This window comes from Chanos chanos, chromosome 4, assembly GCF_902362185.1.
Source record: "Chanos chanos chromosome 4, fChaCha1.1, whole genome shotgun sequence".
Lineage (NCBI taxonomy): Eukaryota > Metazoa > Chordata > Actinopteri > Gonorynchiformes > Chanidae > Chanos > Chanos chanos.
In genome coordinates, this window is record NC_044498.1 from 33,348,504 (window position 1) to 33,364,712 (window position 16,209).

The following is a 16,209-nucleotide window of genomic DNA, read 5'->3' on the forward strand; positions in this document are numbered from 1 at the left end:
GTTCAGGTTACCATCATTGTGTTTACCTAGCCGAGTAGTAAGTATCCCCATGTGATGTGTTGATGTTTCAGGTTTGTTCTCAATAAATGGCTCTGGTTAAAACTGTATTTGTAAGGGTGGGGTTAGGGAACTACTCCAAAAGGAATGATTTTCCTCTGTCATTCTCTCCTGCTGAGTCACTGTAGCAACCAACACTGCAATATTATTCCAATTTGTTTCAGCTGACAGTCATTCCATATGGCAGGAACACATGAAATGTTTACAGTTAAGGCATGGTACTGTACCTAAAAAAGCAAGGCTATATATTGCAATCACTAAACCTGTGATACAACGACTATAGCAATGTGCACGTGGATCTTCAGTTGGACTGGAGCTGACTCAGTAACAGTGCGACAAGGCAAAGCCAGCAGGGAGGGTCTTCCGTAAGGACATCCAGAAAGTAATCCGTCATCATATCTCCAGACCGCAGGAAATGCTCTGATTCAAGCCAGTTTGGACAAGCATGCAGAACTATTCATGCCAGGTTTGTTTTATCAAGCTACCAGGATGAAACAGATACAAATTATAGATATATACTATGATTCTATTCTATGGTAAACATCATAAATGAAATGTGCAAGACATCAGATGGTGTGGAACACAACACACGTTCCACTTCATTAAGAATCCTCCAAATATCAGTTCATCTTCTATCTAAATGTAACATTAAACAGTAAATGGTGAATAAGTGATATTTGTGATTGACTAATGCCTACTGGGATGTAATGAACTGTACTATATGTTTAATAGTGACGTAACACATACGTAATTTATTCATCCATCACGTCTGTTTGTCATCTATATCAGCATTATCTATACCAGTGTTACGCAAATCTAGAATTTTGTTCCGCTCTACAATATGAGGTAATTCGGTCTGAGATGCAATGGTGCCCTCTTGAGGAAAGAACAGATTTGCTGAAACCCTCTTTATATTTCTCTCTGAAGCCTTTTATATGGCTTAGATGTGTAAACACTAGACCCCACTGTAATAAAATAGATGATAACATCTGGTCTATTATTAAACTAAACTGGAACTAAATGTCAGAGGGGCACATAAATTCTATGACTTACTTTACAGCCTAGCACTCAATTAAAGTCACTGGAAACATCACAAAAGTCAGTTGTAAGATGTAGCTTTCTGCCTCTGTGACAATAAAAATGTAAAGAAGAGATAAAATTTTGTAATCAGACATGATGATTATGCAGCTTATCAGAAGTAACTGGCTAAATGGTATCCATCTATAAACATATTAAGTGCATAAATTCTAAATAAATTCTAAGGACCCAGATTATCCTCAGACTGTGTTTTGTCTCCTTATTTAATCCCATTGTATATCTTCACATTGCCTTTTCAAATCATGTCGGTTCACAACATCCATTTAAGCAGTGTTCCGTTTGACTAGAGGAAAAGTCTTGGTGGCATTGGAATTCTGTATGTTGGATGCCGTGCATTACAAATTTTGTCCGGCAGAGCTGGCACAAAACACCGTCGAACTTTGAGAGATTAACTTTTACCCCACACGTCACTGGTTCATTCATCTGGGACAAATCAGTCTGCTCTGCACATTCACATGCTGAAGTTAATCCAGGTCACAAACTGCAGGTTCAACAGAAGCACTGAGGAGGCAGCCAAAAATATTTCTCATTGATGCAGCCCATGAAATGAGGCCTGGGGGAGATGGAAAAGGAGTGGAAAAATGAAAATCAAACACTTCCTACAGTTCCCATTAGTGTCTGAAAGTCAGGGGAATTTTCTCAAGTGCTAGCTGACTAAGAGTCGAGCAGACAGACGTGAAAGTGTTACCCGGTGGCTCTTTACCTCTGACCCTGCTGAGTTGCTGTTTACAGTATTACTGACATGGCTTCACTAATCTGGCCAGCTCACTTCTTTGCCAAGTGCCATATGTATCCTGATTAAAGATATCACATCCTCAAGAAATGCCTGTGAATGTAGAGTAGTGAAAGTCCATACATCTGCATTGATTATTACTGCATTAATGGCTAACCTGAAATATACTGGAATTAACTATAGGTATGTAAAGGTCTTCAATGTTTAAATTAAAAATTAACATTAAGCTCAATTTATTTGATTTAAAAATGAAGTTGTATTGTTGCATCACTGCAAAACAGTGAACATCGTGCTAGCATTCACAACAGAGCTGGGAGAAATGCTTAGTCACCCTGAATACTTTTTGTCTGAGCAGGGTGTTGTCAGTACCAAAATCAAGGCTAGATATGATCTGAGTTGATTCAGTCACTATTTCCTGCGAACCTGCGAATCTTATATGCTATAATGCATATAATGCAGTACTACTGCTACTCAAATACATTTCCAGTTGTATTCAGTCTAAAGAGATGACACATTGTTATATTCTCTGGATTGACTTGGTGTAAAAATGTGTCCAGACACAACTACATTTGCATAGTGGAATTCAGCGTGAAGTACTGAACAGATTACATTTCGAGTTGATACTTGCAACAGCAAAATATAAGCTGAATAGGTTCACAAGACTACACATTTCCAAATAAATGACTCATTTGGAGTGAACAAAACAGCCTCAGAACTCAGGTAAAAAGATTACAAGACATTGTTTCAGCTTGAATAAAATAGATAAGTTGCTGACTCAGCAATGTTCCCTGTGCTTCATCTCAATTAAGAACATGATGTGTTAAGCCAAATGAACTGGACTTTGTGTTTCTATCTTTTTTTGCTGTCGTTCCACCTTGTTAGGTGGAATTTTTTGGTTTAATGTGTAACCTTAAGGACCGAAACATTTTGCATTTTTACTCTTGCTCTGCACCATTTTATGGCCTCTGATTTTGTCTGGGTAATTTTGACTGCAGTCTGGCCAGGGTGGGGTTGATCTTGTGCAGTGTAGCATCGTGAGGAAATCCACTGATGTGGTGAGGACAGTTGTTTGATCCTCTGCAGACTTCAGTGGGCACTGAACGGACATATTTATAAATAGACACTACAATAAAAGTTGGACCCTCTGCTGACACCACGGCCATGGTATCTGTGCCACTCTAATAATGTCCTGCCAGCCTCACGACTGGCCTGCTAACCCCTTTATTAGAGACCAGCGTAAATCCCAGCACAAAGTAAGGATTTCACTTCATTAATGAAGGCTTTTAAATCACATACTTTCATAGAGTTGAGATTAGCAAATGGAATGTCTGGTGTGTTATTGTTAATTGTGCACTTCATTTCCAAGCTTTTTTTTCTGTTTAGCTCTGAAATCTTTTCTTCTACCATTGTTATTCCACCATCTGATCAAACTGTCTCTCTGTTTATACGTGCATGGAAAATAAAGTTACAAAAACATATTTTCTAAACTTGTCTTTCCTTAAGATGGAACAAAATAACGGTAAAAATAGCAATTAAAACTAAGAGTAATTCTGACACAGACAAAAATAACACATTGGATCTTCTCTGGTCACATTCTGAAATCGGATGTGTTTTATATTGAGGTCTGAGATCACTTATTGGCACAGTATAAAAACATACACCACACAAGATATAACAGGAAATGGGAAACATAAGACATACTGCAATGCTTCTGCACTGTGTCTGTTTGTCAGCCTCTTGCCATTGGACTCTGCTGCAGTCCTTGTCTAAAATTAAGTCACCCTCACTGCTGTGGAACATAAGCACAGACTCTTTCACAAGGGCACGCTGCAGCTTTAAAATTCCCCATCATGCCGTCAGGATGCAGATGGTCATGTGACCAAGCTAGACGCCTGTCCTGCATGCATAACTAACTAGTCTGTGTGTGTGTGTGTGTGTGGATGGGTGGGGTGGTGCTACCGCAAGTTCAGTCCCTTATTGTTGGGCGATGCTCCTCTTTTGAAGTAGCAGCACACACTGAATGAAGAGTATCAATGTTTAAGCTGTCATTTGACCACAGTTACATACCCTGTGCACCTTACAGACAGTTTATACTGACAGAAATGACAGAGAGTAAAAACAGAGTTGAGAAAGGAGATGAGAGGGGTGGGAGGCAAGACAAACACCAGAGATGGCATTCCTCTCGTTCCACACAACTGAGACAGTCACCCTCTCCCTCAGGGGAAGGGCCACTTGTGAAATAGGCGGTTGGGACTCCACTCAGTCAGGTGTGCACCGCAGCAGCAATGGACTTCAAACGAGCACAAACCAGCTTCCCCTGTCTTCCAGCCTAAAGGCCAAGTCTTGGCCTGCACTTCTGCGCAGGAAACCAAATCACTTGGAAGGTGTGCCCTGCCGCTCCCTCATATTACGGTGCAGAGAGCTAGAATCCAAATCCTGTCATTGATTTCTCTACTTAGTGCACTCTGGGGAGGAAGAGGAGCAGGGCTGTCTGTAATTTTCCACAATATCTCACTGCAGAGAGATGTTTCCACTAAATTGGAAATCATTTCAGTGACAATTCGCATTGAGAACAATTACATAAGACCTATTAGCAGGATCAGAGAGTAAAGAGAAAATGATGCAGTACTCACAAAATCTCTAAGCTTGAAAAGTCTGTAATTCTCATACTACAACATTTGGCAGGCTTACGGCAAGTTGGAATGCAGAGCATGTGAGAAAGCCATCGTCTTAACTAACTGCACAAGGTTGTAGCCAGTACACAATCATTGGCTGCTCTTAAATCACTACACAAATGGGCAAACAGCACTAGTGGAGACTTATTTTTTGTTGTTGTTGTTGTTTTTTTTTATTTTAAATGAGAGAACAGAAGACGTTCATTAAAGTAAGGGCCGGTAGACGAAGGGGGGTCCACGTCCTCTGTTGAGGATTTAGGAGGGTTGTCCCTTCCACCCATCTGCGTAAGTCAAGCAGCAGCTGAAGCAGTTATGCATCAGTGTCAGTTTCAGCATGCAGTAACCAGAACCTCTGCCCCAAAAACACAACCCTTACACCCCAGCTGCTTAAGTACACCCAGTCCCTGTCAGGTCAAACATGTCAGTGCCAACAGACAGTGAAAGGAAAGGAAAGGAAGAACTAAAAGCCATTAGCCTCCAGATATTTGAAGACTGACTCCTCCTATTAAACATGATTTAGAAGATAATTGTGCGATAATGTCTTTGCTCAATGCGGAGCCTAGAGGACAAAGTGGGGCTTGTGGACTGAGATGTGTATTGATTTTAAGCTCAGCTGGAAGTGCTCAGCCGTTTTAGCTTATAAATTACAATCAAGCTTTCTGTCGGGATTCAGTAGTATGCATTAGAGTCAAGGTGATAGGGCTTCAAGGACTGGGAAAGGATCATCAGATCTCAGTGCAAGAAGCTCAGCTATTTGAGAATGGGTTTTTTTGGTTGTTTTATTAAGGGGTTTTGCTTCAGCAAATATTCCCAGAATTCAAAGGTCATTTGAGGTTTATTAAAATGGTTACCCGTAAAGTCAAACATTGTCTCTACCAATAATGTGACTAAACAATAACAGTCCAGCTTTCTGCTTTAGATTAAACTACATCAGATTGAACAGATTATCACAGCTCACAACAATGATACACAACTAAATGAATGATCTCCTGAACTAAGAAAATAAGTTCCATTTCTCTTGAGTATTTATTTTTGCCAACTACTACCTGGTTAGCAAATATATTCATGTATAGCTGTGAGTCACACAAACAGGGAAAACTTTCAGTTCAATACACCTCTGAAAGATCCACCAGTTCCTTATCTAACCTGCTGGCTTGCTTGGGTTGAAAGAAATAGGATATTCTATTTCCTTTGATGGCAGAAGTAAAAAAAAAACAAAACTGCAGTATTCTTTGAAAATCTTAAGAGTCTCCATTGACAAAATACATAATTTTCAGGAACATAAAGAAAAATCAAACCCTGATATTGAGTAAATACTAAAAGCCTTCATAGTGCCATCAGTGGAAAACACAGGAATGGCCTATTCAATGAGGGCATGAATGTTTGTAATTTCCTTCAAAAACTGAAACATGTGGGTTAAGTCATTTCCAAATTTCTCTCCCTTGGCTCTTTCAGATCCTGATGACAACACAGTAAACAGGCTGAGCTGGGTGTGTTAGCCAGCATCCTTAGCTGCTTTTAAGGGGAAGCATGTGTTGAGTCAGCCAATCGGTCACACCCATTAGCCTGGAGGGGAGGGTCTAGTACAAATCACATGATTACTCATACAGACAAAGCCAGGCTGCCCAAGCAGGGAGCGGTCTGTACACTGGGCCTGTCACCATGGAAACTGACCAACACATTTGTACACACACACACACACACACACACACACACACACGCTCTCACATGAACACACATACACACACATACACACTCTCTCTCCCTCTCTTTCTCTCTCCTTTACAGAGAGAGAGAAAGAGAGAGAGAGAGAGAGAGAGAGAGAGAGAGAGAGAGAGAAAGACTGAGGGAGTGACCAAGGGAGAGAAAGAGAGAGACAGAGAGAGAGAGAGAGAGAGACAGAGAATGGATGAAAATTCGAGGGAGTAGTAGAGGTCAGTGACATAACATCTTTTAGGCAAACAAATTCTTTTTTTTAACTACCTATGGGCAAAATAATCCTACTGAGCAACATTTACCCATTATCTAACACATTCCTATCATGCTGTGACTGTTTTTTGTGTGTAATGGCTAGCAGCTGAGATTTCAACTTAAATTTCAAGCACTTTTTTCTATCCAATATAAATCTAGGTTTAAACAACATTTCTGCTACTTGTGTGTGATTCCTATGATGTTTGCAGTTACAAATGTTGCCACAGAGTGTAATATCTTCATGTCATTGATATAAGAGTGAGTTTTAGAGATGATGTCATACCATAGCTATCTTAGATGAACTCCTATGGGAAGTGACATCATCCCTGATCATTTTCAAGACAAGGAAGTCGAGCTTATTGACAGCTAATGGAAAACAGTACAATAGTATTCCAGACGTTAGTGTTCCTCTTTCTTAATTTTTTTTCCATGAAGAATATTGTTTGTTTTGTTTTTGTCGTTTTGTTTGTTTGTTCATATTGATAGTGCATTGTAGCTATGTTAAACAGAATAATCTGAATCTGATGTTTCACCAGAACCAGAGACAAATCAAAGGTCACAAACTCAGATGGTTGACTGATTCAGAAACAGTTTTTTAACCCTCATGACTTCTATATGAATATTCTATCTGAATGACCAAGTGCATATTAATCAGGATACTTACATGCTAGATCACCCAGCATATCACAATCTCCAGAACACTCTGATAGTCCAATTACATGATTGAAGTACATGCACACAAATGATAATTACACCCTGTCCTTTCTGCACCTGTTTAAGTAAGAGTAATTTTTAAGTGCCAGATGTACATGTGTATTTTTCGGTGATGGTAAAGCAAGCGTGGCCATATTCTCTGGCTGTGATTCACTGTCAGCAGCTCATTAACATGAATCATCTTTTTAGTGCAGTGGCCCATGACATGCGCAGTGGGTGGGGAGGGGGCAACTGTCAGCTCTCTGCCTGACAATAATAGTTCATTTCACATCACAGAATCAAATGCACTCATTCCTAGTCTCACGCCCTGGGTGCTACGTTCATTTCAACAAAGAAAGTAAATGAGAGAAACTCAACAGCTTGGTGCTGACAGGTATTCAGCAGGGTTGGTTTTCCTCTCTTCCACGCTTACTCAGAGCTCCTTCATCCCTGCTTTAGTCTGGCGGCAGTTTATCCCAGAACGCCACGATCCCAATTTGCTTGGCTTGCATGGACAATGAGCGTAAACTGTGAATCACCAGGACCATGGCACACAGACAAGTCTCTCAGCTCTGGAATCCGCCACAAACAATGTGCCTTTTGTACAGTAACATTTGCCAAAGATTTATCTTGCTGTTTGTGTGGGCCAACCATTTCAATCTGACCAAGGGTCTGCTGGAGAGCAGGAGAGAGAGAAGGAAGAAGAGGAGGAGGAGGAGGAGGGGGAGGGGGAGGGGGAGGGCAGGGGGAAGGCGAGGCTCACAAGAGAGATGAGCACAAAGACAGTGACTGTGCAGAAAAAAACAAATAAATAAAAACAGACTAAGTCTGATCTAGTCTCAAAACACAATGGTAGAGTCAACCCACTGGACCTCTTTCATTGTCAGTGTTTACGTTATTAATACAAACATGAATGCAGAGATTAGCTTTCACATATAACAGCCACAGAAGTATACATTCAGACAGCATGGCCAGTGAGACCACACCCAAGAAAGGACAAGACACAGGAGTTAAAACAGAAGCATCATGACAGGGCAGATTAACAGATTCAGTTGATAATGATAATGAAATGAGAATAAGAAATGAAGAGAGTCAATGATAGTTTGGTCTGAGGATGTGAATGAAGGAGACACAGAAAGTGGTAAGGCACACGTCTCAAGATATGTGGCAGTTATCTTGTAGCTCTTACAAAGCTGTGACTACAGAGCAGTGAGATCTGTGTGGTTAATTTATCTGTTCTCCTCTGACTTTACTATTGCAGTAAAATGAGGAATATTTCTTCTCCAACAGCATGCCAATAAGAAACAATATAAAATAAAAACTGTAATCCACTGTCTTTTATCAGGAGACTACATTTAGACAAAACCAAGGATTTAATGTACAGGAGTAAGCTATTTTTATGGCTCGATTACAAAAGAGGAATATATACGATACTGAGCCACACAACATAGAGTATATCTCAGTGACTAAGCTAACTCAGGTTTTGAAGTCCAGGAGGTCCTAATATAGAATTCTAAAATAAAAGTAACATATAAATACCTAAATCTTGAAAAGATCCAAAAATGTCCCAATAAAAACATGAACAAACAATCTTACTTTTACTAGACTGATAAGACATACATGGAACCTTAGCAACCATTCAAAATGACAACTACATGGGAGTTCAAAAACTGTCAGAAAACCAAAAAGGTTCAGTTAAAAGAAACAGTCAAAATGTTGAAAACGAGTAGCCACAAGGCAGCTGCTGTCATGTCCAACAAACCTTGCGACATAGTATTTTTGACCCGTGGCCCCATTGTAGGTGTGCCATTACACATTCCTTCAAATACCAGCTATTTCTGGTCATCACTACACTTGTTTTCCCCACAGAAGTGTACAGACTTGCAACACAAGCATACAGACTGCAACAATAAATACAATACACTCTTATTGTCTGCTAGGGAAAGCACATGGTAAATGGTTCTAAAAAATGTTGCAATTGCATACACAACTGGTTTCTGCACAGTATACTTTCATTATATTCTTTTTCATGTTGTGGGGAGAAATTATAATCCAGAGGTTTTTGTTATGAGAAATCAGCTCCTGGGTGAAAAATAGAAGTAAGAAGGAATTTCAGATTTTTCAGAAGTCCTGTCATAATGACACTGCTTACAGAGACTTCCAAAAATGAAGCATTGATTCGCTAAGGCTAATCCACTGAAGAAACAAACAAACAAGCCAGACTTATTTTCCCGTAATTGGATAATTCTGACTTAATCATAAAGAATCTCAGTCTTCAAATATTCTCACAAGCTTAGCATTTTGAAAAAGAATTGTGAAAAAAGATACATTCAATTCATGCACTTTGAAATGTACAACAAATAAGCCGTTTTAAACTAGTCAATACTAAATACATACATTAAAGCAGGGAGCAAATCAAAGCCAGGAAACCGACATTCCTTGTTCTGCATACACCATGGCGCTATAAACCCTTAGCCATCATACTACACACAATACTCTTGGTGTTCCACAACAAAACCTTTAGAATTCCATGAAAGAACCTCTTGACAAGAGTCACTTGGTCAATCGTGTAAGAAAAACAAGACACACACCCATTACCAATAAATCTTGTGTGTTCTTAACATTGGTGAGACGTTTCGGTGTACTGTTTAAAAACTCACAAAAGGCTTTTCTAATTTATCCACTTCACCTGTCATGAAGCATTGCTAGCACTCTACTAGCACTGTCCGTCCTGAAAAATGACCATTGTGCATCTCCTAGAAACCACAGCCAATGTTCAAGGTTCAAATGTACAGGCCTATTGTACAATGTGCGTATTTTACTTCAGCTCAAAGTTGCAGGATTAAGATGTTTTGAAAGAGACCTATTGAACCAGGGAGGACTGGATGAAACAGCGGAGGATTACTTGAACACCATCCCCAAAGAAAACCCCTACTTGTATGTAATTATATATAATACCCACTCAGTCAGGTTTTGTTCCAAGCATTCTTACTATTACCTGATACGCAATAAAAGAAGCACAGAATTCTTCACAAAAGATGTTGAAAGACTCTCTCAGTCTCTCAGCTATATCTGTTTAAAAGATGCTTAGTCATAGCATGCACTCTGCAAACAGCAAAACACTGCATATTGTAAGGCTAATATAATGCACACTGCATAACCACTGCTTATCCAGTTCAAAACCCCTCATCATGGTATGGTTGGGTCATTGAATGGGTTATTGGGGAGGGGGGGGGCAGTAAACTATTTCATGAACAACCAAAGAACCGCTTTTTTAGCAGGTCTTCCTCCACTCGTGCTTTTAGCACTAGTTATAACAGAGGGTGCATCCTCCTTAACACAAGCCATGGTTTTTATCAGCAGTCCCTCTCAGGCAACAAATGTATAATATATTCATATGAAGAGAACAGATGGGGATTTTCCTACTGATTCTACGTCGTTTGTTGACGGATATTTCACTTAACAAATATTTTCATTATAGGCTCAGTTCTCTTCCTACAGGCAGCAGAATTTCATCTTCTGTATTTATGTTATTTCACATTACTTCAGTCTAAACAAACACGGTTTTAAGTGCAGTAGCAGAACTCAGACTAAGACATTCACATTTAAGGCTATTAGAGACCTAGTACAGCAGGTAATGTAAACATACTGCTTCTAATATCAGCTTCCTCCATAAACAATAAATCTTGTTGTTCATTATATGATCAGTCTTCTACAAACAAAACAATACCGTGACACTGAATTGAGGACGTGTGATTGCAATGCAGTTTTTAAATCAGAGCACTAAGACTCAGAGGTTGTGCAGCTACTACAAACTCTACTATTTTCCTCTTATTGGCAGACTGAGGGAAGAACCTGACATTATCTGATTTTAAATGGCAAAGCCTTTAGGATCAGAGCCGAAGTTCGTCGTTTGGTCTGAAGCACTTTTGTTTGGAGAACAGCTGCCTCACTGTTACCGTATTCCCCCAGTAGAGCTGGAAATAAATTTCAAGAATGTTTCCATCGCGAAACACTATTTCCATCATTGCTATTGTCTGAAGTTTCTGCTTTCAAAATGAAAAGCTGGACTGTCTAAGCAGAAATTTAAGAATTCTAAGCAATACCAAGAAAAATCAAGGCATGCAGCTGTGCATGTCTTCAATTAACGATATGGTATTGCAGGCCAAAATAAGTGATACTAACATATGAAAGTAATGCAGTAAATAGTCTAATCCAAAGGCCATTTTTGTATATAAGGTACAATCCTTATGCAATTCAAGCCACATATGTTACGTTGAGAACGAAGTGGGATTTATAGACATTCTGTTCCAAGACAACACACAGTCACACGGAACTGAGTCTCTCTAAAAGGAACTGCTGAAGTTATATGGGTCACTCAGATACTAAGCTTTACCAACCTCATGCTTTAACCATGCATCAACCAGTGACTGAAACAAGTTTCAGTAAAATGCAAATCCTTCATGATGCAATAGTCCATCCACTAATTATGTCTGTTTACTCTTTAAAATTTAAATACACAGCAAGAGTCACAAGGAACACATTATTGGGAAAAAAGAATACTTTTCAATGTTTAAAGAAATGCTAAAAAACAAAGGCTCCTTCTCAACATTTAGCATTTTGAGCCCTTATGAAACTGCCCTTGAGGAACAAGACTTCTTAATGAAAGATTCCTTTCAGAAAACATGAAAAAACATGTACTTCGATGACAAATAAAGCCCAGTTGCAGAACAAATATTTTAAGTCTACTCTGAGATCCCTAACAGTTCCTGGCAGAGTAGGCAAGTTTGATAAAGTCATGTTTGTATTGACTATAAGAACAGGGGTCTTTCAAAGGCATTTGTTGAGGTGCCAAAAGAAGGGAAAGAGTACCTTTTGGGGATTTTGAAGCATATATTTTTGTTTACAGTATCACAACATTAAGCTACAACCTCAACTTCAGACACACTTACAGAATTACAATATCCTCTTGGGTTATATAATATTGCTGTCCTCAAATGCACTCAATGCTTAGTCCAGTAATGTATAACTTTTCTGATCACTGTACTGTGAAACTGTGATGGACTGGCGACCTGTCCAGGGTGTTTCCCCGCCTTTCGCCCTATGAGCGCTGGGATAGGCTCCAGCACCCCCTGCGACCCTAATCAGGATAAGTGGCTTAGATAATGAGTGAGTGAGTGAGTGAGTGAGTGAGTGAGTGAGTGTACTGTGAAAAACAGCCTATTCCCAGGGAAGGTTACATTAAGAGGAAAATATTGCACCTAAAAAATGGAAAAGAAAAGCTTGAAAAGATTAACTGTTACGGAAATCAAACTAGTCTACGTGTTTAAACAGTGTAGGAAAACACATGGAGGAAAGGAAAGTATGATTTCTTATGAAAATGGGAAAAATAGAGATCCTGTAACTGACTCATTCAAACCAATCAGAGATCCAAGATCTTTGTCCCATGATTTCACTAGCACACCACAAGTTAAGCCTTGTCACAGTTGACTCTGTCTCGATTATCCCAGTCAACAGCTGAGAGAAAATCTAGGCTGCATGTCTGACCTCTGGCAAGACATATAAAACATAATATAGCATAATTATCAAGGCACCCCTAACACCAATAAAACTCTGCCCAAACATATCGTCTTGACAGGGAGGGTAAAGGGAATAACAATGTTCACTGAGGTCTATTACTATCAATTTCACATAATACCACACAGCCTTACACACTAGCTCACCATTACTGATGATGTAACTGATCTAAACAGAGAGATAGAACAGTTCTGTATTTAAAGAATATCAAAAATATAGGGAAGAGATTTCTTCTGACAGCTGGGACTGCCACAAGCAAAGCTGATCTGAGCTTTAAGATGTGTGTTGGATGTAGCAAGGACAGCGGTCAAATCATTCAGTGTTAAGCTTTGAGTTCCAAATTACAAGTAATACTGTAAGTTAATACTGCACAACACGCATATTTGAAGTGTTTTTCAAATGTTTTGTGCTTAACGTTTCCGTTACAGTTTACATACATTCCATAGCTCATAAACAACTTACTGTGGAGGATCCACTGTGTCTGTGGCCAATTGAAGGGCGAGGTGTAGTCATGAGAAAATTACAGATAGAATACTCTCTCGCGCTATGATGTCATGATATGCGTGTGCCATGAACAAAGGAATTTGTCACCTGTTTCGCGGTGAATTAAACATTCAAAGTGACCGGCTGCAATTATTTATATAAATAATGCAATAGAATAGGTTGTCATCACTGGGAGCACTCTGAACTCTTTCTCTGTGAACGGCTTTTAGTCAGAATCTGCCAGACAGCAACGAGTTGAACATTTAAACAAAATATTCTCACTCAACTGACGTGCTCCTGAAATTACACTCGCTCCTGTCAAACACTGGAGCGGTCGAACAGAATGAGTTATTTTGGGTCACCCGCTATATTCAGAACGCAACTTTGACGTACAGTACAAAGCACTGCTAACACCAAATAAGTTTTCGCTTTACCTTTGTACTTTTCAAGCACATCTTCATAAGCTTGGAGGTAATCCTTTTCGTCCGCGAGCATGTATGCCTCCGGTGTATAATAGGCCATTGCCGGAGCGCTGGACCCTGGTCATTTACCAGCAGCAACAGCGAACAAACTGGTCACAGCCTCTCTTCCATGAAAGGCAACGCCCCTAACCCCCTCCCATTTCCATTAACTATCCAATAAACAAGGCCCCCTCTCTGCTGTCATGATAAAAAAATCTCAGCCTTGTGCTCAGCCTGAGGATAGGCAGTGAACTAATAAATGCCATCCCATGTAGAGCGGATGAGCCTTAACGGTAGCCAATCAACGCATTATACATCCCTTCACGATGCTCTAGTATTACCACTGTAATGCCGTGATGTTCATGCCAGTAATATAACGGTTACCGAGAAGCTCGAATTTGATTGTTTTTCACAATGTGCTCTGAATTCCTCTGAAGAATGTACAGTTAGCCGTTTCCGTTTGCATATTTGTCACTTGGTCATAATTTGCTCCGGAACAGAAGACATTGACAAGCGGACAAATACAGTAATGTAATCTTTTCATGATTTTTTTTAGCCTAAACACGACTTCTGCCCCTTTTCCGCAAACAGTTGTATTCGGATTTGTTTTTCTTTGAGAAATCAAAAATCTCCAGGAGAGTGTCAGAGTATTGACAGGTTTAGGTTAGTATGTGAGTGTAGCCTACATCACAGTTTTACATCTGATGTGACTGTACATCATAGATTAACAATGTTTTATATATGGCGGGGTAGTAGTGTAGCTGCCGTTTTTCTCCCACCCTCAGAGAAAAGAATAAGTATTACTATCCAGTTTAAAAACGAATAAGCTACACAGTGTAAAGCACTGAGATGTCAGTAGATATCCACTAACAAATGTCGCCTCTTCCCTGCTTCCGTCTAGTGAGATGAAATGGCATCCAGCATTGGCGATGGTGACTTGTAACTGAAAATGGCTTTGCTGTATCAAATATTTCTTTAATATGCAGGGCCAACACCCACAGACAGGCAATATAAGCTGTCAGTTGTAACAGTATTTATGACTTTCTTGTGTTTCACGGAAAATAAATAGTGTTTCTGTCTTTTATAGTGGCACCAGTGACCAACCAGTGGCATGTGTATGAGTCTGCCGGTCTCCCACGTGCCGAAGAAGAATGCAAGCAATATCTCTTCATGGCCCTAAAACGAGATGAGTTTCACCACCACCATGGAAATCAGGGATGACTTTGCAGTAAACAGTGGCTTTGTAGCATACTATATTTGAACGTGACATTAGAACTATGCGCTTTAATCAGCCTAATTTTCTCCAATTTACTGTAGTCCACCTCTAAGCAAAAAAACGCTGTTTTTGATACTTAACGGAACTAGTTGTCATAAATGTGCAGTTACATACTTGCTGATACTTCATCAAAGAATTACAAATATTTAAGAAAGAGGGATATAAAGCGCTTTGGTGAGGAAATATGTGAGTGTACACTAAAATACGGCGTTAGTGGTGGCAGTGGTAAGCTGGCAGGAACAAATATGTTTGTCACGGACTGCACAAAAATATCTAAAGTCGCATCCATTTAAGCATCAATTGTACGATATAGATTTGTTAATTAACATCAGTAATACTAGAATCCGTTTAACTAGTCACACTACCACAATAAGAGACAAAGCATGTCCAATCGAAATTATACTGAATATCTTCTTTTTTCTTTCTTTCTCTCCCTCTCTTTCTTTTAACAATGAGCACAACGTGAGATATACGGGCCCATGATGAAGCGCAGCTAAAGGAGCAGCTACCTGGCGGAAGCACATACAGTGTGGTCTTTTGGTCATTTCAATCAGCGCACCGTTGACGTTCCATATGCAGATCCAAAAAATGTTACATTCAGCCTCATGAATGTTCTGTTCTTGTTTAAATCGGCATATTGCCACTGAGGTTAAGCAACTCACGACAGCTACCTGTCCACGCGTGCATTGGTGGTTACTGTAAACTACCGAGTCGATATTCCGTCAAATTTAACCACTATCATTCACCTTATACTAGAGCCTCTGTAGGCCTTATAATATACAAGAGATTTATACGCACATTTGCAAGAAATGTTGAAAATGTTATGTAATTGGACATGCAGCTTATCATTTCTACGTTTCCCCATGGCACAGACAGATTTTGCAATACGACATTTTAGGCAAGACATTGGGAATATTGCATTCTTACCAGCAATCCTGAGTACAGCTCTCTCAGCCGGATCCAGTACGGATCCTCCCTGGATTTTCCGCTTGGAGCGTTCATGTCTCGGTAAATTCCATGGTAATGTGTCCCCCGGTGCCGGTGATACAGTCCCAGATTTCAGACTGTAATCATCCTCGTCTGAAAAATCGGCAGATGAAGACATAGAACAGCGAAGCGAAGCGTTCCCTGAACCGGAGCTCTGTTGGAACAAAAGGAAGCATTATTGTTCCATTCGTCTCAGAA

General features: G+C 39.8%; 1 protein-coding gene across 1 annotated transcript in view; it reads right to left on the reverse strand.

Moving 5' to 3' along the window:
• dst (dystonin) overlaps window positions 1–16,209 on the reverse strand; it is a 116,231-nt gene that overhangs the window by 93,392 nt on the left and 6,630 nt on the right. The window contains exon 4 of the mRNA XM_030770487.1: window positions 15,952–16,165. Within this exon, the coding sequence (XP_030626347.1) occupies window positions 15,952–16,165 (214 nt within the window). The remainder of the gene's footprint in view (window positions 1–15,951; window positions 16,166–16,209) is intronic.